The sequence below is a fragment of the Dipodomys ordii genome, unplaced genomic scaffold (genome assembly GCF_000151885.1).
Source record: "Dipodomys ordii isolate 6190 unplaced genomic scaffold, Dord_2.0 Scaffold154, whole genome shotgun sequence".
Lineage (NCBI taxonomy): Eukaryota > Metazoa > Chordata > Mammalia > Rodentia > Heteromyidae > Dipodomys > Dipodomys ordii.
The window spans coordinates 1,536,028-1,560,041 of NW_012267370.1; the positions used below are offsets into that span (position 1 = coordinate 1,536,028).

Here is a 24,014-nt window from a genome sequence, read left to right on the forward strand (position 1 = left end):
ATGGAGAAGCAGCCATCTAGGGCTGAGAGCAGACTTTTACCTCCAGCTAATATAGTCATGCATGACTGGTAGGTGGAAGTGTACCTGGACAGTTCAAGATCTGGTTCCTGCAAAACCATTTCATTTACATATTGTGATTAATTTCAGAATGTTTTAAACATCCTCAACAGCAACTGTGTATTGCTGGGCCCAGTAGCACATGCCTATAATTCTAGCATTCAGGAGGTTGTGAGGCAGGAGGATCACAAATTCAAGGACAGCCTGAGTTATAAAATGAGTGCAAGTTTATTTTATTGTTTCTTTCTTTTTTTTGTTCTTTGTTTCTTTATTTGTTACTCTTTTTTGTATAGAGGTGTTACAATAAGTCAGGTAATGAGTACATTTCTTTCTGGAAAATGTCACCCCTTCCCTTTGCAAGTTTATTTTGTGTTACATAACAAGACACTTTCAAAAAAAGAAAACTCATATTTATGTATTTATAAGACAAATTTATATATTTATAATGAATGCTTTGCCTTCTCAGTCCTCCTGTGTACTCTCACCAATTTGGAATGATTTGGGTAAATTGAACCACATGATTCAATGCTGTTTGTGGCTGCTGCTGCTCAAACTAGTGATTTTGTTTGCCTTTAATTCTCTTCTCATGCTGACTTAGAGTCTTCCAATGAGTTAGCCACATTTAATTATTATGTGTATATGTATGTGTATGTATATATGTGTATATATATATATATATCAAATATTTGGTGGTACTAGTATTTGAACTCAGGGCCTCAGATGTGATTGGCTATAGAATCCTCTTCAGGATGAAGCCTGGTATTTGACTTATATGACAGATTTTTATTTTGGTATTTTTATTTTCTTCTTTGGGAAACATGTCTTGAAGAGTCCAGTCTGTAGAGAATGTGATTAGATGTCACCAAAGTTAGTTACCAGGCTGCCTCTCTGATTACTCTTTAAACAATATTCAATTTCAATCTACATTTTACCATATACTTGATACTAATAAAGATGAGTAAATGCAACTAGTGAGGAAGACTGATACTTAAGTAGATGCTCATATATTGTGATAAGTATTATAATAGAAGCCTTTGTATGTAGATGACAATCACATGTGAGAAATCATAATATAGATTTCAGGAGAAATATTGTAGAAAATTTTTGGGACTTAGACATAGAAACCTTGCAGCACACTTCTTACTTGATGGGTCCTTCCCCCATCCCTTCCCCTTCTTCCACTCTATTTTGTCTCTTTTCCCTTCCATGATTTTACTTAATATAATAGCATAATATAATGGTAGGTAAGAACTTAGAAACTCTATTCTTATAAAGGCATTGTTGCATTCGCAGGTGTAAGTTGGAAGCTGTACCAGTGGTACATTCTAGTACCTTGATGTCAAGCATAATGGAGAAACCACTTAGTCTGGATATACCCAGCAAGTCTGAAACACTACCCACTGAAGAAGCATTTCTCATTAAAAACGCATTCCTTTCTAAAGAGGAATGCGCTATCAAGGAACCAACCCTTATCAAGAAGGCAGTGGAGAAGTGCACAAATGATGCAGAGATGTCCCTATTAGAGAAATTACTATCCTTGAAGGAGACTGACAACGAGTTTGGGACAGAAAAAATGACTTTTGGGAAGGAGGCTAAAATTGAAGAGTCACTTTCCACTGAGAAGTCATTATCTTTAAATAAGAAGACGAATACCACTGATAAAAATGTCTATTCAACGACTCCACTGATGTTACAGAATACCATTTCTAAGGAGAAGGCCTCCAGTATGGATCCTATTGAGCAATACCTTCCTGGGAAACCACCTTCATTGCAAGAGGAGCACAGCACTGAGCAACAGGGATCCATCTTGCAGAAATCACTGGCTTTGCAGAAGATAAGCCTAGAAGAGGATCCCATCTGTACAGTATCATCAGCTTTTGAGATGAAATCTACAGCTAAGGAGACAGCCCTCATCTCAGAGCCATTTTTAAAGAAGAACTATACTCCTGAAAAGAAGAACACTATTGAGAGGAAGAGATCCTGTTCGAATACATCATTAGTATGTCAGGAGATAGGAAGTCCTCTTACCACTGAGGAGTTCCAGAAGCCACCTCTCATGCAGAAGAAACAACCCATTCAAGGGCAGGTGGCCATCTTTAAGAGGCCATGGTCATTAGAAACAGATTTGAGTGACAAATCCAACACTTGTCTGAAACAAACTACCTATAAAAAAAAACATACTACCATGAGGACAACTCACATGAAGACATTACCACTTGTAAAAAGGAAGAAACGTAACACTTGGAGGAAAATGCGCTACTATAAGCCACTAGAAGTGCGGGAAGTCACCCATAAAGATGAGTTACCCACTAAGGAGCCAATGTTCTGGAGGCCTAACACTGAGAAGAATGCCCTTTTCCAAAAGTCATTTGTATTCCAAGGGAATTACACCAACCAGGAAGATAAAGTCACCTCTGAGAAAACTTTATGTCCACAGAAGTTTCCCACTGAGAACTCATATCAACAGGAGGCTTTGGATCTGACCAAGAAATGTGTGATGGAGGAGGCCGCCCCTATCAAGAAGCCTGTACCTTTTAAGAAACCACAACCCTCCACTCAAAAGATAGTGTCCTACATGAAACCATTATTTTTGCCGACTACCACGTTTGGAGAGAATTCACATACTCAGGAACCATTTTCCTTTCAAAAAGAAACCATGCCTTCAAAGACAAAAATGTATACCACTCAGAACATGCCTTTCTGTCAAGGACCATCAGATTGCAAAGAGATGATTACTGAAGAAATTCATTCCTTTTTTATGAAGCCACCACTTAGGAAGAAGCCTAAAACTGAAGAGGAGGTCCTCTTCCAGGATTCAGTTGCATTTAAAGAGAATACTACTCTACAGGGCATGTCCCACTCAAAGAAGCCATCAGTGTTACAGACCACCACCACTGAAGAAGACTCATATAGTAAGAAACCCATGGTTTTTCTGGAGAATCCTATAATTGAAAAACTTTTTGTTCAGGAACCATTTTCTTTCTATGGTAATCTTGATAAAGAAGAGTCTTGTTTTCTGAAGGCATTCAACTTTCAAGAGAAGACTGATATAAAAAGTGACTTCCTGAAAAAGCAGCTGGCTTTTCATGAGAACCCTACCATCAAAGATGATTTACCTTTAAATAAGCTTTTACTTTGGAAAAAAGTGCCCTCTGCTGAAACAGCAACAAACTTAGAGGGGCAATTATCTTTAAAGAAGCCCACTTACCAAGAACAGGAGATCTTAAAGAAGCAGCTAGCTTTCTGTGAGACCACCAATGATGAGTACCCTAATGAACCGCTGGACTTGAGTATCTCTGGTAGCATTGACAAGCTGGCTACCCAGATGAAGCCCTGTCCCTTACAGAAGCCCAGTGCTAAGAAGAAGCTTTCCTTCCAGAAACCATTGATTCTGAAGAAGCATTTTGCTATTACCAATCATGATGTTGTGGAACACATTACTGACACAGAGGCTCAGCTCAAGAAACCTTTGACCTTGGAAGTCAAATCCAACAATGAAAAGGGGGCTCCCCTAAAAGAGCCCTTGGCCTTAGATAAGAATCCCATTCTTGAGAACAAAGACATCCTCAAAAGGCCCTTAATCTTTCAGAAGGCCATCAGTGATAAAAGAGTTTTATTTCAAAAGGCATTAGCCATGAGTAAAAAATTGGTCACTCAGAAACAGTCATTCCTTAAGCAACCATTGGCTTTGGAAAATGATTCTACACATAAAGAGAACACTTTTTTAAAAAAATTGATCCCTGAAGTTGAGAACAGCTCATGTACATTGAGCAATGACTTCTCATCTAAAGCAAGCACGTTGGACAATGCAGCCAAGCCAAGTACCACTAGCAACACTAGTGCCTGTGAATTGAATTCAAAACAACCTTTCTTGTTTCAGAACAAGAAAATATCACAAAAGGTAATTATCTCTCTTCTTTTTTTATCCTAAATATATATATATATATTTTTTTTTTTTCTTTCTGCCACAGGTACTACTTGAGCATCTTCTTTTTTTTGTTGGTTGCGGGGCTTGAACTCTGGGCTGGGCTCTGTCCCTCAGCTCTTCAGCTCAAGGCGACTGCTCTACCACTTGAGCCACAGCACCACTTCCAGTTTTCTGGTGGTTTATTGGAGATAAGAGTCTAGTGGACTTTCCTGCCCAGGCTGGCTTTGAACTGCGATCCTCAGAATTTAGCCTCCTGAGTAACTAGGATTATAGACGTGAGCCACCAGCACATGGCTTGAGTTTCTTTTAAAGTACTGTTTATTACTTGTTGTTAAACATCAACTTATTATTTTTTAACTTAATTTAATTTTTTAAATTTTATTTTATTGTAATGATGCTGTACAGAGTGGTTACATGTATAAGGTAATGAGTACATTTCTTGTCGAACATTGTTATATCCTCCTTTGTTTTTCTCCTACTATCCCTTCCCTCTCCCACCTCCCTCACTCCTCCCCTACCCACAGAAGTTGTAAAGTTCATTTCCAACATAGTGTCTAGTGAGTATTATTGTTGCAATGAGTCATCCTGTGTCCTTGTTTCAGCATTTTGTTATTCCCCTTCCCCCACAAAATTATATAAATGTAATTGTGTTCTTGGTGATATCCATTAGTAGAGATAGTGTTTTTGGTGCTGAGTGTTGAACTCAGGGCCTTATACATGCAAAATACATGCTCTATTACTGAGCTGTTTTATTTATGCAATTGAGCTGTGTATACTAGGTTAAGAGAGATCCCGCCATATAATGAGAGGATAATTATTTAAGGGGTTTACTTCTAGTTTTATTTAATAAGTGGTGATAATACAGAATCATCTCATCTTTCATAGCCTGAGGTTAACCTACAATATCGGATACATTTACCAGGCTCTTTCGCATTTTTCTCTTATATCAAGCTGGCCTTAGAGAATATTTTGACTTTTTGATTAGCATAGTCATAAACCTAAAGTAATCATGAAGTATTTATACCTATAATGATCTAGAATATTGTGCTGTTTACTTGGATTTTGCATCAGTGATTACAGTTTCATTTGGGATATTATATCTTTGTTATTTCATCAGAATTGGAGTGGGATTCTGTCAAAGATGGGCAAAGTTGTTGGACATGGTGGCTCAAACAAGTAATCCTAGCCACTTAGAGATTGGAGGATCATGGTTTGAGACTACCCCAAACATAAAAGTTATTGAGACTCCTTTTTCAACCAGTAGCTTGGTACAGTGGCATTCAACTGTCATTTCAGTGACAAGGTGAAGCATAAGCAGGATTGCAGTCTGGGCTAGCCTGTGCATACAGTGACAACTTAATGTTGAAAATAACGAACACATAAAGGGACTCACAGAGTGGCTTAAGTGAGGGGGTCCCTACATAGCAAGCATGAGTCTTTGAGTTCAAACCCCAGTAGTGTTGCACCCCAAATAAAGATGGGCAAAGTTCACAGTGGCAACTCCTAAAGAAAGTGATCTCCAGATTGTAAATTACAAAAAAGAAGGGTTGAAAATTAACAACAGGAGGATAAATACTCTTCTTACAGGCAAAACAGCCTGGGTCAAAGTGTAGAATAGAAGAAAGGGCTACTAAGATCAAAGAATTGAATGAAATATAACAAGAAACACAAGCAGCCAGGTAGTACAGTATATCTGAAATAATAAAATGTCTTTTTTAGGCTTGAGCCTACATATAAATAGGGTGCCTCATTCTTGGGGAAGAACAGTCATATATTAGGCATTTTTGTGCATGCCAGTACTGGGGCTTGAACTCAGAGCATGATCAGTGTCCCTTAGCTTTTTTGTTCAAGTCTAGAACCCAACTACTTGAGCCATAGCTCAACTTCTGGCTTTTTGCTGGCTAATTCAAGATAAGAGTCTCATGGGCTTTCCTGATTGGGGTGAATTTGAACCATGATTCTCAGATCTCAGCCTCCTGAATATAGCTAGTATATTATAGGTCTGAGCCACTGGTGCTCAAATACTAGGTATTTCTTGATCACTCAGCAATAAAATGAATGGAAGGTCCTGGGGTGCTCTCTGATACATGAGGCTTAAGGAATCTTAGTAGAATAAGACTGGGGAGAAAAGAGTCATTCTTCATATGTATAAGCTAAGCTTTCCTTGGCCTCCTCCTAATATGTCTTTTTGTTGACATTTTTTGGCAGAAAAGTGAACTGGAAGCTATTGAAGATGATAATAATGATTTATTTTTCAACTTAGAATATGCTAAGGATATCTTTGCTTACTTGAAGGAAAGAGAGGTATGTATGTAGGTAGCTCGGCTTGGACAATGATTTCTGCTTTTATTTTTCTCACCATTCTACCTTTCTACATGAAATTTAGAAGGGAGATTAGCCAGGCACTAGTGGCTCATGCCCATAATTCTAGCTACTCAGGAGGCTGAGATCTGAGGATCACTGTTCAAAACCAGCTTGGGCAGGAAAGTCCATGAGACTCTTATCTTCAATAAACCACTAAAAAACCGGAAGTGGCGCTGTGGCTCAAGTGGTAGAGGGCTTGGCTTGACTGAAGAGATGTGGGACAGCACCCATGCCCAGAGTTCAAGGCCCATGGCTGACCAAAAAACAAAAAAGGGGGAAGTAATGATGGTACAGAAAAATCATAATAATAGCAACAACTAGCACTTATAGCTTACTATGAGTGAGACATTGTATTAAGGGACATTATCTTACTTAATTCTCTTATAATTTCATGATGATAAGTGTTTATTACCTCTCTTTTACATAATGGTGGAAACTTCCCAGAGTAACACAACTAGTATATATGGTCGAGCTAGTAGGATTGAAGTCTGATTATCTTAAGGACTATATATCAACATGTAGAGTTGCTTAACAAAATTAAGTGAAGTAAGCCAGGCCCAAAGAAACACAGGTTCCATGACTTTCCTTATTTGCAATAACTAGTGTATGTCTGAGACAAGCAGAAAAGCTCTGATAAGATGATGTTAGGCAAAATGAACCGCAAGGTAAGGACACAAGTGGGTTTTTTCTTTCTTGCTATTGTTTCTAATATATTTATAAGGTGATTGTTTTGTTGCTTTGTATGTCCCTCCCCCACAGTATAACGCCTGTTTTTACTGTATTTGATGTTGGTATAATTTGGGGAGGGGAAGGGAAAAAAACAAATTGTTTAAATAGGGATACAATTGGACCCATTGCAACAATGAGATGTACGAAATGCTATGTTGAAAAATGAACTTTACAACTTTGGCGGGGGTGGGGGGAGTGTAGTCGTGGAGATGGGAGGGCAGGAATGGTAGATGAAAAAAAGAGGAGGCAACAATGCTTGATAAGAAATGTACTTATTACCTTGCTCATGTAATTGTAACCCCTCTGTACAGTATTTTCACAATAAAAAAACTTTTTAAAAAATAAAAAAATAGTTTCAGACAGCTGGTTACTGGTGACTCAAGCCTGTAATCCTAACTACTTGGGAAGCTAAGCATTGAAGGATTGTGATTCAAGGACAAAAAGTTAGTGAGACGTCCTTCTCAATCCATAGCTGAGTACAGTGGCACACAGTAGTCAGCTTCATTAAGGATTAGATCAGATGGATTGTAATCTGGCTAGCCACAGGCAGAAAAATCTTCATGATTCCATCTTAACAGAAGGAGATGAATGTGATGTTTGAACCTATAATCCCAGCTATGATGGAAGGCCCAAAATATGTTCCAATCTGGAGCTGTAAGACTCTATCTGAGAAAACAACTATTCTCAAAAATGATGGAGGCATGACTCAGTGACAGAGCACCTGCTTAACAAGCAGGAAACCCTGAGTTCTTCCCTAGTACTGCCCCAAACAAAACAACAATAACAACAATAACAAAGTCTCAGACAGATTAGTCATCAAGTAGTATGTTTTCTTTCCTTCTTCTTTTATTTTTGGTTGGTCATGGAGCTTGAACTCTGGGCCTGGATGCTGTCCCTGAGCTCTTCAGCTCAAGGCTAGTGCTCTATCACTTGAGCCTCAACACCACTTCCGGCTTTCTGGTGGTTAATTGGAGATAAGAGTCTCATGAACTTTCCTGTCTGAGTTGGCTTTGAACGGTGATCCTCAGATCTCAGCCTCCTGAGTAGGTAGGATTACAGGCGTGAGCCACCAGCACCCAGCAGTATTTTTCTAAATAGCTATGTTTCTCCTTTGTGTGTGTTTCTGGCATCATATGTAAAATCACATTCTTTGTTTCAGTCCTCCAACCTGGAGATTTCTTTTGCCTTTGAAATCTGCCAGTTGCTTTTACCAATTGTATTTATCAACTTCACATTTTCTTCTTTGTTAGTGAAACAGATAAGAGCTAGATATTTACCAACTAATTTTTTTAGCCATGTATAAAATGATGTATTAGTATCTCATCCTGTATAGACAGAAGACAATTGACTTTAGAGTCCATGTTTCTCCTGATATACAGATATTTCTCAATTTATAAAGGAAGTTATAAGCAGCTAAACTTATATCATAGGTTGGAATATCCTAGCTGAGCTACACCGTTCACAATAGAATATAGGCTGGTTTCTCTTTATGATGCATGGCTGACTGCTGCTCATATCCAGCACTGAGAGAAAGGATTATACCACATGTCATTTAAAATCCTGAGGTACAGTTTCTATTGAATGTGTCTTACTTTTGCCCCATCATAAAATTTTATGTATTTGTTTTTATTGTTATTATAAAGGTGATGTACAGAGGGGTTACAGTTATACAAGTCAGGTAAGGAGTCCATTACTTTTTGGACAATGTTACCCCTTTCCTCATTCTCTCCCAGTTTTTTCCCTCCTATCCCCACCTACAAGTTGTAGAGTTCATTTTCAACATAGAGTCCAGTGAGTACCATTGTTGAATTTGTTCACCCTGTATTTGTCCCTCCATTTCTGTGTCTCCCCTTACACTCTCAAAGATGAGAGTGAACAAACAGAACAAAAAGGAAAGAAAACAAAAACAAGAAAAAAGAAAACCTCTTGTTTTTCTTTCTGGTGTTCATTTTGATAAATATTATTTTGTATGGTCAGATGCACATAGACATTGTGCCTTTCTTTTCATCTTCTAGGAGTATCCTCCTTTGGTCTCACTGTGTGTGAATGCCTAAAGACATGTATAATTTATTATGTCTTGATATTTTACATCTAGCTTCTGCATGAGAGAAAACATGCACTGTTTGTCTCTCTGAGCTTGGCTTATATCACTTAACATTTGTTTTAGTTCTACCCTTTTTCCTGCAAATGACATAATATTATTCTTTCTAATGGCTGTATAAAATTCCATTGTGTATAGGTACCACATTTTTTGCATCCATTCATCTACTGTAGGGAATCTGGGCTGTTCCCACAATTTGGCTGTTGTGAATAGTGCAGCAATAAACATGCATGTGCAAGTATTTTTATGGTGTTCTGGTTGTGATATTCTAGGTAGATGCTCAGGAATAATATGACTGGGTCATAAGATGGTTTATGTTTAGTTTTTTGAGGAACCTCCAAACTGCTGTCCAGAGTGGTTGTACTAGTTTACATTCCCACCACAAGTGCAATAGGGTTCCTTTTCTCCCCACATCTCTGCCAACATTTGTTGTTGCCCAAATTCACAATGTTGGCCATTCTAACTGGGATGAGATGGAATCTCATAGTTGTTTTGATTTGCATTTCCTTTCCAATCATAAAATTTAAAAAATGTTTAAATATGGTAAATTGGAACTACCTGTACCTTAGAGACAATTCTATTTTTCTAAACATGTAAGCCTTGGCTCAGAAATATCAGTTTCACTTGGGATCTTGTTAGCAATGCAGAAACATAACCCCACTTCACACCTTCTACATCAAAATCTGGTATTACAAGATTTCCAAATAGTGTATATGTATGTTAAAGTTTGAGAGGAATTGCTTTATAATAGGCAGTCTGAGCACAGCATGGCATTGTGCTTTAAACTGAATTGCATGTAAGGCCCAGAACTTGTATGGTGTTTGTCTTTAAACACAGTTTATTCTTGCTCTCATTCCTCCTGGATTTGTCACTTTCCATTCTAACACTTGAAAGAAAGATTTCTTTTAGGGGCTGGTAGAGTGACTTAAACTCAGGGACTTACTAGGCACTATCTCTTAGCTTTTTTCATTCGAGACTGGAAATCCACCACTTGAGTCCACCTCCACTTTCAACTTTTTGGTGATTAATTGGAAATAAAAGCCTCAAAAACTTCTTGACTGGGCTGGCTTCAAACCAAGATCCTCATATTTAGGCTATTGAGTAGCTAGGACTACGGGCATGAACCATTAGTGCTTGACTTGACACATGAATATTTTGTGTGTTCATTTCTCAAGCATAACTAGAAATTATCTAGAAATAGATACTTGGAGCTGTTCATATCTGTTATCAGTTGAAAATAATGGGTTAGAACTATGAAAGAGAAGTTTATTGTTAAATTTAAATTTGAACTGAAACATTTCTTTCTCATTGACACCAGGAAAATTTCATACTTACAAATTACATGGACAAACAGACGGATCTCACCAGTGATATGAGGGCCCTTCTTGTGGACTGGTTAGTGGAGGTACAGGTAAGCCTGACAATAGCTGCATTAAGGAGCTTTTGTTCTCTTTCATGGGATGTGGCCCAGGCACACATATTTTTTAAATTTATTTTTTGTGATGGTGATGTACAGAGGGGTTGCAGTTACATAGATCTGGTATTTTTGAACAGTGTCACCACTTCCCTCATTTTATCCCAATTTTTTCCTCCTAAACTCCCTCTCCCCCAAGTTGTATAGTTCATTTTCAACATAGTATCTATTGATTCTCACTGCTGAATTAGTTCACCCTTTGTCCCACATTTCTGTGTTTCCCCATACTCTCCTCCAAACAGTTAAACTTACATACAAGACAAAAAATATAGAAGTCAACAACAATGACAGAAGAGGAAAAACAAAAAAAAACACAAAAAGTAAAGTGAAAAACCTCTTGTTTCCATTTCTTGAAGTTCATTTTGATAAACAACATTTTATATGATCATATGCAAATAACTATTGATCCTTTGTGATCCTGTCCTGTATCCTCCTTTGGTCTCACTGTGTGAATGTTTAGAGTCCTGTTTAATTTAACATGTCCAAGTGTAATTTTTTGTCTTTTATTATCCATTGTATTTACTTGTTGATTTATAGGCACAGTCTAATTACTATAAGTGAGGGAAACCATGCACCCTATATTTCTTTGGGTCTGGCTTCGCTTAATATAATTATCCTAAGTCTTTACATTTCCTTACAAATGGGGCAATGTCATTCTTCCTGATGGAAGCATAGAATTCCATTGTGTATACATAACACATTTTTTTAATCCATTCTTCCCCTGAAGGGCATCCGGGTTGATTGCATATCTTAGCTATGGTAAACAAGCTGCAGTGAACATGGTTTGCTGGTATCCTTAGCCAGGCACACATATTTAATAAAGTTCTGTATGCTATGTTAATTTACATTAATATGTAGTTTCATGTATTTTATTATATGTGAATATAAGTAGTCTATTTTATCATGTGTGACATTCCCACATGTGGATCTGTTTTCTTTAATTTTGACTGGTGTAGTGTGAGTTCCTTTAATCTAAAGGCTCGATCTTTGTGGAATTTTATCAGTTATTTCTCTGATACTATTACCCCTCTATCTTTTCTCTGTTATTCTTTTCTGTTAATTTTTCCTACAAATACTGTGACTATGGCTAACTTTCAGTAGATTTCAGAGAGGGATCTGATCTCCTCTCTGTGCTATAAATTCCTCCCTAACTCCAAACAGATTTTTTACAAATGGTTCACGACAAAGCCCTTTCTGGCCATACCCCATTTTCCCAGGTAAAGGGCTCTCTACACTGGTCCCAGGTACCATCAGGTGATGAGTTTGCCACATGCAGATATGTAGCCAACAGCAAGGCAGGGTCTGACTGTTCCAAGGCTCCTTCAGTGCTGCTGAAATTTGCCTGGGTAGAATCTTGACCATTTTCTACTTCAGAAAAGGAGGAGAACATGTCTTCATATTCTGTTCACTGTCTCTCTAGGATTTTAAAAAAATGTTTACTTTGTTATTAGTACTGGGGCTTTAAATCAGGTGTTGTCCCTGAGATTTTTTGCTCAAGGCTAGTGCTCTATCACAGCCACAACACCACTTCTGGTTTTCTGGTGGTTAATTGCAGTTAAGGGTCTCATCAACTTTCTTGCCCAGGGTGGCTTCAAACGTAATCCTCAGATCTCAGCTTCCTGAGTAGCTACGATTACAGACATGAGCCACTGGCTCCAGGCATCTCTCAAGTTTTTATTCACCATCTTAAATTTCTGTTTTGGGAGAATTTCTAGAGGTAGCTTTTGGGATTATTAATTTGGTTTGTGGCATTATCTAATATGAAGTCCACTGTATTACACTTTTTTTGGTGCTTGTAGTACTGGGGCTTGAACTTGGGATCTGAGCAATGTACCTTAGCTTTTTTGTTCAAGGCTGATGTTCCGCCACTTCAGCTACAGCTCTACTTCTGCTTTTTTGTGGTTAATTAGAGATAAGAGTCTTATGGACTTTCCTGACAAGGCTGGCTTTGAACCTTGATTCTCAGATCTCAGTCTCCTTAGAGTAGTTAGGTTTATAGGCATGAGCCATCAATGCCCATTTATCTCACATTTAAAAAAATTAAATGACTAATTTTTTTTTATCAGAACTAGTCTTCCTTTATTCCAAAGGATTCTGTTTTCATAGATTTTATGTTCTTTTAGATCTTGAAAATATACATTTTTAGAAGTTTATTCCAGTTCTTGAGAATGGAAAGCTTATATAGGTAGATACTTGCTGATTTCTAAAAATTTTTCTCCATAAAAATTAACATTTTTCATATAGCTGATTATTTACCCATTTTATTCATCTTCATAGAAGATGCTCTTTGAGTTAGATTAGATGTTTTAATCAGATTTTTAAAGTCAGTCCAAGGCTGAGCACTTTTTTTATATGTTCTATGGTTTTATGACTTCCCCTTTATTTCTTCAGATCTTTCTCCAGATAGGGAAACAGTTATTAATGAAGGACTGGGAAGAATGCTTTTGGTAGAAGCAGTTGTAAGGGAGGGAGAGAATATTTCTATACTACTGTTTGTCCTTTGGATGCTTGTAATTACCTGGATCACTACTTCTTTTTTCAAATTGGCACAAAGATTCTAATGTGTAGGCTAGTGCTGAGAACAATGGAAACCATATTATATAATGCACAGTGAAAGTCAAGTTATGTGGTCTGAGGTGAGGAAGATTTATAGGAGCTATAATAACCATCTTCATAACTGAAGAGCTGCCACCAGAAGGATTACACTACTCTCAGGTAATTCCAAGTTGTATAGTTATTTTAGAAGGGTATTATTTTACATTCAAGGAGGGAAAATTACTGTAACTATTGGAAAAATTTCAACTACTTAGGAGATAGAAATTGGGAGGAAGGAGGGTCAAGGCAAGCTCAGGCAAAACGTTAGTGAGACACCATTTCAACAATTAGGCTAGATGTTGTGGATTTTGTCTGTGGTCCCAGCTAAGCAGGAGGTATATGTAGAAGGATCACAATCTGAGGATGGCTCAAGCAAAAATGCAAGCCCTAACCTGAATAATAACTAGATCAAAAAGGACTAGGGACATGGCTCAAATAGTAGAGCTCCTGCCTAGCAAGTATGAAGCCTTGAATTCAAGCCCCAGTACCCTTAAAAAGTCAATATATTATAAGCACTTATTCAGATATTACCCACATATTTTGATGTTAATATTGAAAATAGTGTTATGAGTGGCCATGTTCTTATGTGGGGATACTAGAAGGAAGCTATATAAATACTGACTGTGCCATTTATTTGCAGAGTCATGACCCTCTATTTTCCTTTCCTACTATCTTTAATTTCCAGTTTTTGTAATTACCCAACATCATTTTTTGGTACTTAAGATAGTAGCTTTTACTGCCTTCTTGATCAATGTCTATCCCTTTCTTTTTTATTTTAATTTTATTGTCAAGGTGATGTACAGAAGGGTTACAGTTACATGTGTAAGGTAGTAAGTATATTTCTTGTCTAACTTGTTACCCCTTCCCTCATTTTTCTCCCTCTTTCCTTTCCCCCGGTCTACCCCAAGTTGTACAGATCATTTCCAACATATTGTCTTATGAGTATTGCTGTTGAATTGGTTTCCCCCTTTCTTGTCCTTTTCTTAAGACATTCCTTTGGATAGTATGGAAAATAAAGTATCTATGTCCTAATTCTCAGAACCTGTGAAACTGTTTCTTTACATAAGAAAGGGGACTTAAAGTCACTAATCAGCTGAAATTGAGATAGAATAGTTATCCTAGATCATTTGAATAGGCTCAATATAATCATAATGGTCCTTAAGTATAGAAAAGGGAGAGAGAACATGGTGTTATTTAAGAAATCTGGCTATGACTGTTTTGAAAATGGAAGGAGCCCACAAATTAAGGAATGTAGGCTGCCTTCAGAAGCTAGAGAACAATAGGTTCTCTACTACAACTTCTAGAAAGTTGTTAATACAGATCTGTTTGACATTTTGATTTTCATCACAGGGAGACCCATTTTGGACTTCTGACTTTCAGAGCTATAGTGTAATGAATTTGTGTTGTTTTATGCCATTGGATGCATGCTAATTTACTAAAGCAGTAATAAGAAGCATACAAATTTCTGAAAAGATCGAAAACCATATCCCATGACAGAATTCCTTTTTAATATTTGATCAGAAATTTAATATGTATATTATTAAATTTTATCCAGCCATCTTCTCTTCTCATTTGCTTATGCAAACATATATCTGTTTCTCTAGTGCTTCTCAATAACCCTTTTTTTTTGGTCATCTAGGTGATAGTAAATAAGAAGAGCTTAAGCCAGAAGCCAGTGGCTCACACCTGTAATTCTAGCTACTCAGTAGGCTGAGATCTGAGGATTGCAGTTCAAAGCCAGCCTAGCAAGAAAGTCCATTAGATTCTCATCTCCAACTAGCCATCAAAAATCAGAGGTGGAATTGTGGCTCAAGTGGCAGTCTTGAATGAATAAAGCTAATAGATAATTCCCTGGCCCTGAGATCAAGCCCCAGTACTGGCACTCACAGTATGGTATACAAATGAAGGTCCAGTGAAGCAGAGATTGCAAGGAGAGTGAATTCACTCAACATATGGAAGAATTTTCCATTAAAGCCATTGAAAGAGGGAATAGGCTGTATTTGGAGGTTTTTAAGGCAGGGGCTAGTAATTTACATATTTTGTGGAAATGTTAAGAGCATTAACACGTCAATTGAGAATGTTAGATGAAGACAGCTTTTATAAGTTCTTGAAGCCTAAGAACTTGATTGGTTATAAGTGAGAAGTATCACTGAGGACTGATGTGCCTCCTGTGTACACAGACAAAAATAGCCAGTGTGATTGAGTGGAAACAAACTTAATGGCTTTGTTTTTCCCCACCTGTATATTCCCATTGTAATGGCTGTGTACCCTGAGACACCTTTTACTAATTTCTATAAAGATATTATCTATTTAATCAGATATGAGCTTGAAAAGCTTCATTCACCCAATTTAGACAGTTTTATTTTTCTGATTCACACAAAGGCGTTCGAGCCAGCATAAAGTCTGGAACTATGGTTACAGGAAAAGGGCTCTTATAGTTGCTAGAGGCAAGACAAGGAAGACAAGACAATAAGGAAAGAAGAGAGTATATTATTAATGCTTTAACCCCACTCTGACTTCTCCTATCCTATACTTATCTTCCAAACTGTACTATCAGTACTTGTACCCAATTGAGCGATTCTAGTAGTATATCTAGATTGGAAAAAAGCAAGCAAACAAGCCTCTGGATTTCAGAACTAAAGAAATACATTTCTCAGGGGAGAGTTTACTATATAAATTACTAACAAATGGAGAAAGCAGAAATCTGAGTATAAGAGATGAAGAAGAGAGGGCATGTTCACTCAGGTTACTCACAGAGAAGGCAGAGAATCTCTCTGGTTTGTGAGTGACCACCTACCCAAATGTGTAAAAGCAGATAGTGTCATGGTCCTCAAAAGTATTAGGGATACATGCAGATAATTAGCTGGGGAGGCTTTTACATTCTTGACAGAATCACAGCTGCTTAAGACTGTCCTTGATACCACAGACAGGGAGCTAGACAATGTGCAGATTTGTGTCCTATTTGTATATGCTTCCAGATGAACTTTGAGATGAGTCACGAGACCTTGTATTTGGCAATAAAGCTGGTGGATCACTACTTAACAACGTCATTGTGCAAGAAGGAGAATTTACAACTTCTTGGTTCTACTGCCTTTTTTATTGCAACAAAATTTGAGGTAAGCCTCAGTCCCTAAGGCCCTGGAAGTAACTCATCATATGTCTATTTAAAACAGAGAATGAATACATTTATGTATACATACACATATGTGCATGTATTTGTATATACTTGTATCTACCTGAGTATTCAATTATACAAATATTTTTCTATATTTTTTCTATTTCCTCAAAGCAGAAAAGTTGATGCTGGCTGTTAATAGTGGTTTATTTGTTTCCAGGCATCAGCAAAGTTTTTTATTTCCTCTTCAAAGGTGTCTTAGATGGATGAGCCTAATTAAATGAGTATTTAAAAATTTCCTTTGGTCCATGATTCTCTGCCCTTGACTTTCTTGCTTCACCAACTCTATTTCTCAACTAGTAGAATCTTCATCTACATATATAACAAAACATTTCCAAATCATAATGCAGGAGATATTTAATGGCAAATGGTTTGGTGTAGATGGTAGTGAGTCTAAACGGTTCATGTGCAATAATTATTTTTGAAGTAGTATTATAAAAGTGGGTAGCTGGCCTTTTATTGATGACCATAGTCTATCCTCCTAACCTGTCTGATTCTTCCTTTTCCCTGGGTGCTAGTAATCTTGTTTAACTCTCATTTTTTCCTTCACTTATACTATGAAATTGTATGAAACTTTAAGGTTTGGGAGCAGGAAGGGAGCAACTTCTGTTGAGTTTGAAGAACTTTACAACCAGATTTCTTTATTTTTATTCTGGCACCTTTACTCTCTCCTTTGCCGACTCCTCCTGCTCTACTTGCTCCCCTCCCTTCCTCTTTATTCTTTCCCTCTTTATGCTGCTGCCCTATTTTCACTTGTAGATATATCCTATACTCCAGCCTCTGAGTTGTGCCCTGTTCAACAGAAAAAGGAAGGGAGTAGGAGGAAGAGAAAGAGGAGCCCTTTTTAGGCAAATCTTGGTACCAGGAGCACCCTTCCTCTGGCTACTAAGTTCTATGTCAAAAGGATGACTTCCTCTCATAGGGCTGAGAAGTATTGAAAGACTTTCACAAGTGGAGGTGTGGAGATGGAAAGAGAAGAAAGGAAGAAGTAGTTATGAACCTGATCAAGTCATTTCCAAGAGGGCAGGGGAGGAGAAGAAACAGATGGGGAAAGAAAATTGAGTTTGTCAGTGAGCTCCAAATAAGGAAAAGGGTCAGTGGTCTTCTTGCCTCCTCCTGATCTCTCCCAAACCAATATTTAACCTTCAGAGAACAAGGCATAGGCCAGGGCTTCCAGAACAGTGGTTCTTTACTTAGCCCCTACCTGTTCCACTCCAAGCAATCTCTCCATCACTACCTCAGTTTTCTATGTCTTTCTTACTTTCTTCTCATTCCTTGTTCTGACCAGGATGACAGATCACTACTTCAAGACCTCTCATATTACTCTCACACTGTAAGAGACCACCCCAACAGGACTTGTCATTCCTCTGGTGGTAGTTCAGTCTTTGGACAGGCCTTCCTCTCATTTCTCTGGCTTTCTATTTCTGTAAGGCAACCCAGAGCAACCAGAAGTCAGCCCTCAGAGATGCTCCAAAGATCCAAAATAATGGTTACCTCATATACTTTCCCTTTGTCCTCCTTGGCCTTTCATCTAAAACTGTCTTCTTGGTTGTAACTGCCTTTCCTCTCCATCTATAGGAACCCTATCCACCTTCTTTGAAGGAATTCCTGTACATCTGTGAAGACCTTTATCAACGAGAAGATATGCTTGCTATGGAAGCCAGCATTCTAACAAACCTTGACTATGACATCAATATTCCCGTTGCCTATCATTTTCTGCGAAGATATGCTATGGTAAGAGGACAAAAACACATTGTTATTCTACTTCTAGGTTTTCTGTATATCCAGAGTAGCTGCCAACCCTTTTGGTTAAAAGTTAGTAGTCTTTATGAAAGCATTGGTATGGCGTTAGCAGTCTTTATGCAGCATTAGTATGGTGTGTCTGTGAAGTTTTGAGATAAGGGCAGAGTAAGGAAAGAAGAAAACAGCCTTTGATCAGAAAAGGACACATGAAAAGTTTTAGGGGATTATGGGCAATATTCTCTTTCCTTACTTGATTATTGGTTACAAGGACTATCACTTCATAATTACTCATTGTATCCTACAAGTATATGTTGTGTACTTGTATCTGTTTGTGTTATAGATTAATTTTTTTCAAACAAGAAAAGGGGAAAGAGCTGTTCTGGAGCAGGGAACAAGGAATCAGTGGCAAAATCAGAGTTAGGAGACTTTGATTATTCAGTAGATAACTCCTACAGAAGAGAGGGTATACATGTGACAATTTGGTTAAAAACCTTAAAATTGGCAAGGTGCTGGTGGTTCATTCCTATAATCCTAGCTGCTCAGGAGGCCAAGATCTAGAGGATTGTGGTTTGAATCCTGCCTAGGCAGAAAAGTCCATGCAATTGCAACTCCAAAATAACAAGCAAAAAGCAAGGCTGAAAGAGTGGATCAAGTGATGAAGCACCAGCTGACCCAGCAAGCTAAGCAAGTACAAGGTCCTGAGTTCAAAACCCAGTAATACCCTTCCTTCCCAAACAAAATCCCCTAAAAGTTTGCAAATCCCAATGCCAATTTCAGAATCTATGCTTTGGCTCTGGCAGGAGAGGTATATTGCTTCAGCAGAGAGCCTGAGGTAGGATAATTGGAGAAGAGGTCTTTTGCCTGATGCTGTTCTTCTAAATTGATTGTTGAACTAGTCTTATTTCTGCCTTTAGTGTCTCCAGTCCAGCATGACAACACTGACACTGTCCCGCTACATCTGTGAGATAACCCTGCAAGAAAGTCACTACATCCCTGAGAGGGCTTCCAAGCTAGCAGCTGGCTCTTTCCTCCTGGCCCTCTGCATGAAGAATCTTGGACACTTGGTAAATAGGTTTGATAGGAAGAAGGGTAGGGTGTAAATTAAGGCTATGGGGAAGTTAATGGTGACAAATCTGCCATGTATTCTCAGGAATTCTTTAACACCTGGATAACTTATGGACATAAGTTTCTGCAGCAGTGGTATTGAAATATTTTATTATATTTTTCTAAGTCACAGTATTCTTCGTTTCAGAAGAAATATCCTTCTCTGAAAAATGCCCCTCTCTGAAAACCTAATATTGTAAAACAGACTAATGTGAAGTTAATGTGTTTTTCATGAGGTTGAGGTGAGCCCTTTTACCCCTGTCCCTTGCAGGTCTCTGAGAAAAATAGGCCTCTTTCATTTTTATTTACAATTACATAGGTCAGGTAATGAATACATTTCTTTTTGGAAAATATCACCCCTTCCCTTGATATATCCTGGTTTTTCTCTCCTGTCTCTACCTGCAATTTGTATGGTTCATTTCCAATATAGTGTCTAATGAGTACCACTGTTGCATTTGTACAGCCTTTGTCTCTCCACTTCTGTGCCCTCTCCTCCTCTCCCCAAGACAAATAAATGAACAACCAAGACAAAAAGAAAATAAACAGAAACAACAATAAAAAACCTCTTGTTTCGCTAAATACTTTATATGATCAGAGGTACACAGGCATCTTTGTGTTCCTCCTCTAAGAATATCCTCCTTCGATCTCACTGTGTATGAATGCCTAAAGTCATGTATAATTTATCCTGTATGATGGAAAGTAGACCTTGGTGGAGCCAGATTTGGAAAGAATTGACCCAGAGAATATAAAATAGTGAAAGTAACTGTCCATGTATATAGCAATGTGCTCAGAGTCATACCTATTATTGTTGTTTTCTGAAGAGGAATTCCTTGAAAACCCTGTAGCCACCTACAAGTGAAACTCATATTTGCTGCTTATGTAATTTTATAAAAAAAAGTTAAAGAAATTTTAAAGAACCTTAAATTCTTATGGCTACACAACATGCAATTTGAGTAAAAAGATTATGCTCACAAATTTAGCAGCTCCTATCCAACCATTGCTAAATCCATCTTGTCTAGAAGCCCTGAGCCATGGTTGATGGGAAAAACCTCTGCATGCTGAAAAAGAACCATGAAAAAAGTTGTGTGAGCCTGAACAAATCATATTGAAATTTTTGAGAACAGAGGGAGCATTTAATAAATGGCAATGATTTTGTTGAAAAGTAAAGTCATAACGGTTATTAGCATTTATGGAGTATTTAAGAATGATATAAGCACATTATGTATTAAACTCATTTAATCCTTGCATGGGCCCCACAAGATTAGTACTATTACAATTAATCTATAGATAAGAAATAACTTCTATGTTTATACAACTAATGAGAGATGGAACTAAATTTGGAACTCAAAAATCTATATAATGAAAATTGTGTGTCCCTAACTCTGAAGTTTTGGTCTTAGAGGTCCCATGTTGAACCAAGTTTTGACCCTTGGACTCTTAGTGAGCTCTAAAGGGGATGGATGTGTGGCTTAGGGCAGCCACTGTGCCAACTAAGATAGAAATATCTCAGTGTTTCAAAAATAATTTTTAATATCATTAAATAGTTGTTACAAGGGCATTTCAATTTAACATATCCATTTATGTGTACAATGCATCTTGATCAGACTCCTGTCTTCTGTGATTTTTCCTCTACCCCAATCCAATTTTCTCATAATTTCTGGATAAACCTGAGAGTATCAGCTGAATGCCAGCCCTAATCTGAACTCAGATAGTTCACATACACAGCCCTTTGTGTTATTACACTCTCTTTTCCAGATAAGAAAGACTAAACAAATAAGGTGACTGTGAGCAGGATCTTGAAAGATGAGTAGGAACTTATGAGATAAGACAACTGAGGTGGAGGGAGTAATAATTAAAAAGACAGAAGGCACTGAAGGACTGTGATGTTTGCAGCAGAATAGCACACTTTCTATTATTAGAACAAAGGGTCCATTAATAAGGATGAATGATGACACCAGAATGTGAGGCTATGGAATTTGATGGGATCTTGTATGTTATGCTAAGAGTACTCATTTTAACTTAAAAAATGGTGGTAGGGATCAAACCCTGAGCCTCATGCATACTAAGCAAGCATTTTACCACTGAATTATATATACTCCAACATCAAGACACCCACTCTATATTAAGGCATTCTTTTAGGAAAGGAAGTAACATGTTCATGTTTTGGGATTTGAAACAGTACTGCTATGGCAGAATAGAAGGGATGAGGGAGACTAAAGTGGAAACACCAGGGACTAGGCTATTATAGGCAAGATGAAGCATTGTGGGCCTAAGTGGAGCTATATAATTAACATGCCCAGCATACTGTGTTAGTCATCTGATCAACATGCTAGTGACTTCCCTTTGTAAATGGTAGTATTTTTAAAATTGTATTTAGGAACCGGGTGCTGGTGGCTCACGCCTATAATCCTAGCTACTCAGGAGGCTGAGATCTGAGGATCGCGGTTCAAAGCCAGTCCAGGCGGGAGAGACCTTGAGACTCCTATCTCCAATAAACCACCAGAAAACCGGAAGTGGCACTGTAGCTCAAGTGGTAGAGCGCTTGCCTTGAGCTGAAGAGCTGAGGGACAGCGCCCAGGCCCAGAGTTCAGGCCCCACGACCGAAAAAAAAAAAGTGTATTTAGGAGAACCTTATTTTTTGTTTTTGTTTTTTATAGCAGTGTCTCAGACAAAAGGTAAAGGGTTCCAAATTGATGGGCTTCTTAATCCTCATCACTACTTCTACATAAGATACTTAGAGAAAAAGGAGTTAAGGAAAAATAAGACAGTTTAGGGAAAAAAAATCACTGGCTTATAGATAAATCCTCTTCCTTTCTCTGCCCATCAAGCATATTATATGATAGGATTGAATAAAGTTAATACATATTTATTTAATCATGGTATAATTACTATAATGATCCTCATTTGGCAGATTTGCAACCTGAAGCACTATGAGGTTAAATAACTGGCTCCAGTCCATGCTGTTAGAATTTGAATTTTAACTGAAGCAGATTGCCTCTAGAACCTTTGCTCTTAAGCATTGCCATATAAGACATTCTTTTTCTTTTTTTATTTTCTTTTATTATTTTTAAGGTTCTTAAACTATCCTGTTCTAGTTCCCTCATCTGTAAAATAGGGAGTATAAATGGTATATATCTCTAGAGTTGTTGTGGCAATTGCATTAACTAGAAAACATACAATGCTTGGATCAGTACCAGGCTTTTAATGCCCTACTTAGGAATCTTTAATTAAATTGTCAATCTCATATAAGTCAGTCTTATGGTTAAGTAAGAAAGTGAATGTATGGAATGATGGATGTCAGAATTAGAGATGAGGAATAGTCTCCAATTAAGTTGGGACTCTGAATTCGTTCTGCAGTTTGCTTGGTCATTGGCTTTAGGTCTAAGAGTGACTAAATAATATCAGAGCCAGGTGCCAATGGCTCACATATGTAATCCTAGCTATTCAGGAGGCTGAGATCTGAGTATCATGGTCTGCAGCCAGCCTGGGCAGGAAAGTCAAGGAGACTCTTTTATCTCCAAGTAACCACCAAAAAGCCAGAAATGGAGCTGTGGCTCAAATGACAGAATGCTAGCCTTGTACAAAAGTGGTCAGGGATTACCCCCACTCTCAGGACCCACAAAAATGAAATGAAATGAAATAAGATCAGCTTATTTCTTTATGACTTTAGTGGATTTTAGTTCACTATGAACTTTTGCAACCAGGGCTATCCTATAAATGGTATGTGTGCATATAGTCATCCCAGAAATTCCCTAGAATTGAAGGGTGGAGAATATCTGCCCTGCAGCTATGTACAGCCTCAGAAATTATTGGGCACAATTATGGGATAGACATGTACGCCTTTTGTTTTTGGCTAGTCCTGGGGCTTGAACTCCTCAGTGCCTGAGCACTGTCTCTAAACTTCTTTTTTGCTCAAGGCTAGCACTCTACCACTTGAGCAACAGCGCCGGAGCTTTTTCTATGTATGTGGTACTGAGGAATGGAACCCAGGGCTTCATGCATGCGAGGCAAGCACACTGCCACTAAGCCACATTCCCAGCCTAACATGTATGCTTTTTATGGCTTGTCTTCCTGGAGCCTGTATTGATAACTTTGGTATTGTCTGCAAATAGTATTATAAATATCCAAATGACACTTGGCAGAAAAAGGCTTTCTATCCCTTTATCCTAAATTATGGGTTAGTGTCTATACTGTATAAATTTTTGCAATATTTTGAATATCATCCCTGCCTAAACCACAGGTGGGGAGTTTGAACTTGAAACAGCATAGATAGAGGTAAGGTATACTTACTATAGTAGAAGTAACTGTTTTTGCTTCTTCTAGATTCGTTCTCTGGAACATCACAGTGGCTATAAGGTCTCTGACCTTCGCTGTCTGGTCAGGAAATTGAATGTACTGGTGACTTTACAACCGTACAGCGAGTTCAAGACTGTGTATAACAAGTACTGTAGCCAGTAAGTACCAAGCTCTATCCACGTTGTATTTGTGCTCATTTATGGGAAAGCTTTAAAACTTTAGGATAAGAGGTATCTCACTTGAGGATCCAGACACTTTTCAACCTTCTTTCAACTCTAGAGATAAAACAAGATAGGAAACCAAGTGCACTATGTTTTGTCAGTGAAGTCTGTTTGGCCTGTTATACACTGAACCAAGCCCCCTTTCTTTTTGCAGGGTATATTATGAAGTTGCTAAAATAGGCCCCTTGGAAATGGCGGACCTGGAGGAAATTTTACACACTGACTGA

The 24,014-nt window shown here is 37.9% G+C and overlaps 1 protein-coding gene across 1 annotated transcript; it reads left to right on the forward strand.

Moving 5' to 3' along the window:
• On the forward strand, positions 1-24,014 carry Ccnb3 (cyclin B3). The gene is made up of 9 exons (XM_013032352.1): positions 1-68; positions 1,351-3,958; positions 6,194-6,289; positions 10,498-10,590; positions 16,227-16,364; positions 18,002-18,157; positions 19,081-19,230; positions 23,594-23,724; positions 23,942-24,014. The coding sequence occupies exons 1-9, from the start codon at positions 1-3 to the stop codon at positions 24,012-24,014; spliced, it is 3,513 nt and encodes a 1,170-aa protein (XP_012887806.1).

Bases quoted from the DNA above. Each gene is read 5' to 3' on its own strand.
- Ccnb3 (XM_013032352.1), top strand. From the start codon at position 1: ATGGAGAAGCAGCCATCTAGGGCTGAGAGCAGACTTTTACCTCCAGCT. The intron at 69-1,350 runs GTAGGTGGAAGT...TTGCATTCGCAG, and splicing joins AATATAGTCATGCATGACTG to GTGTAAGTTGGAAGCTGTAC. The intron at 18,158-19,080 runs GTAAGAGGACAA...TTCTGCCTTTAG, and splicing joins TTCTGCGAAGATATGCTATG to TGTCTCCAGTCCAGCATGAC.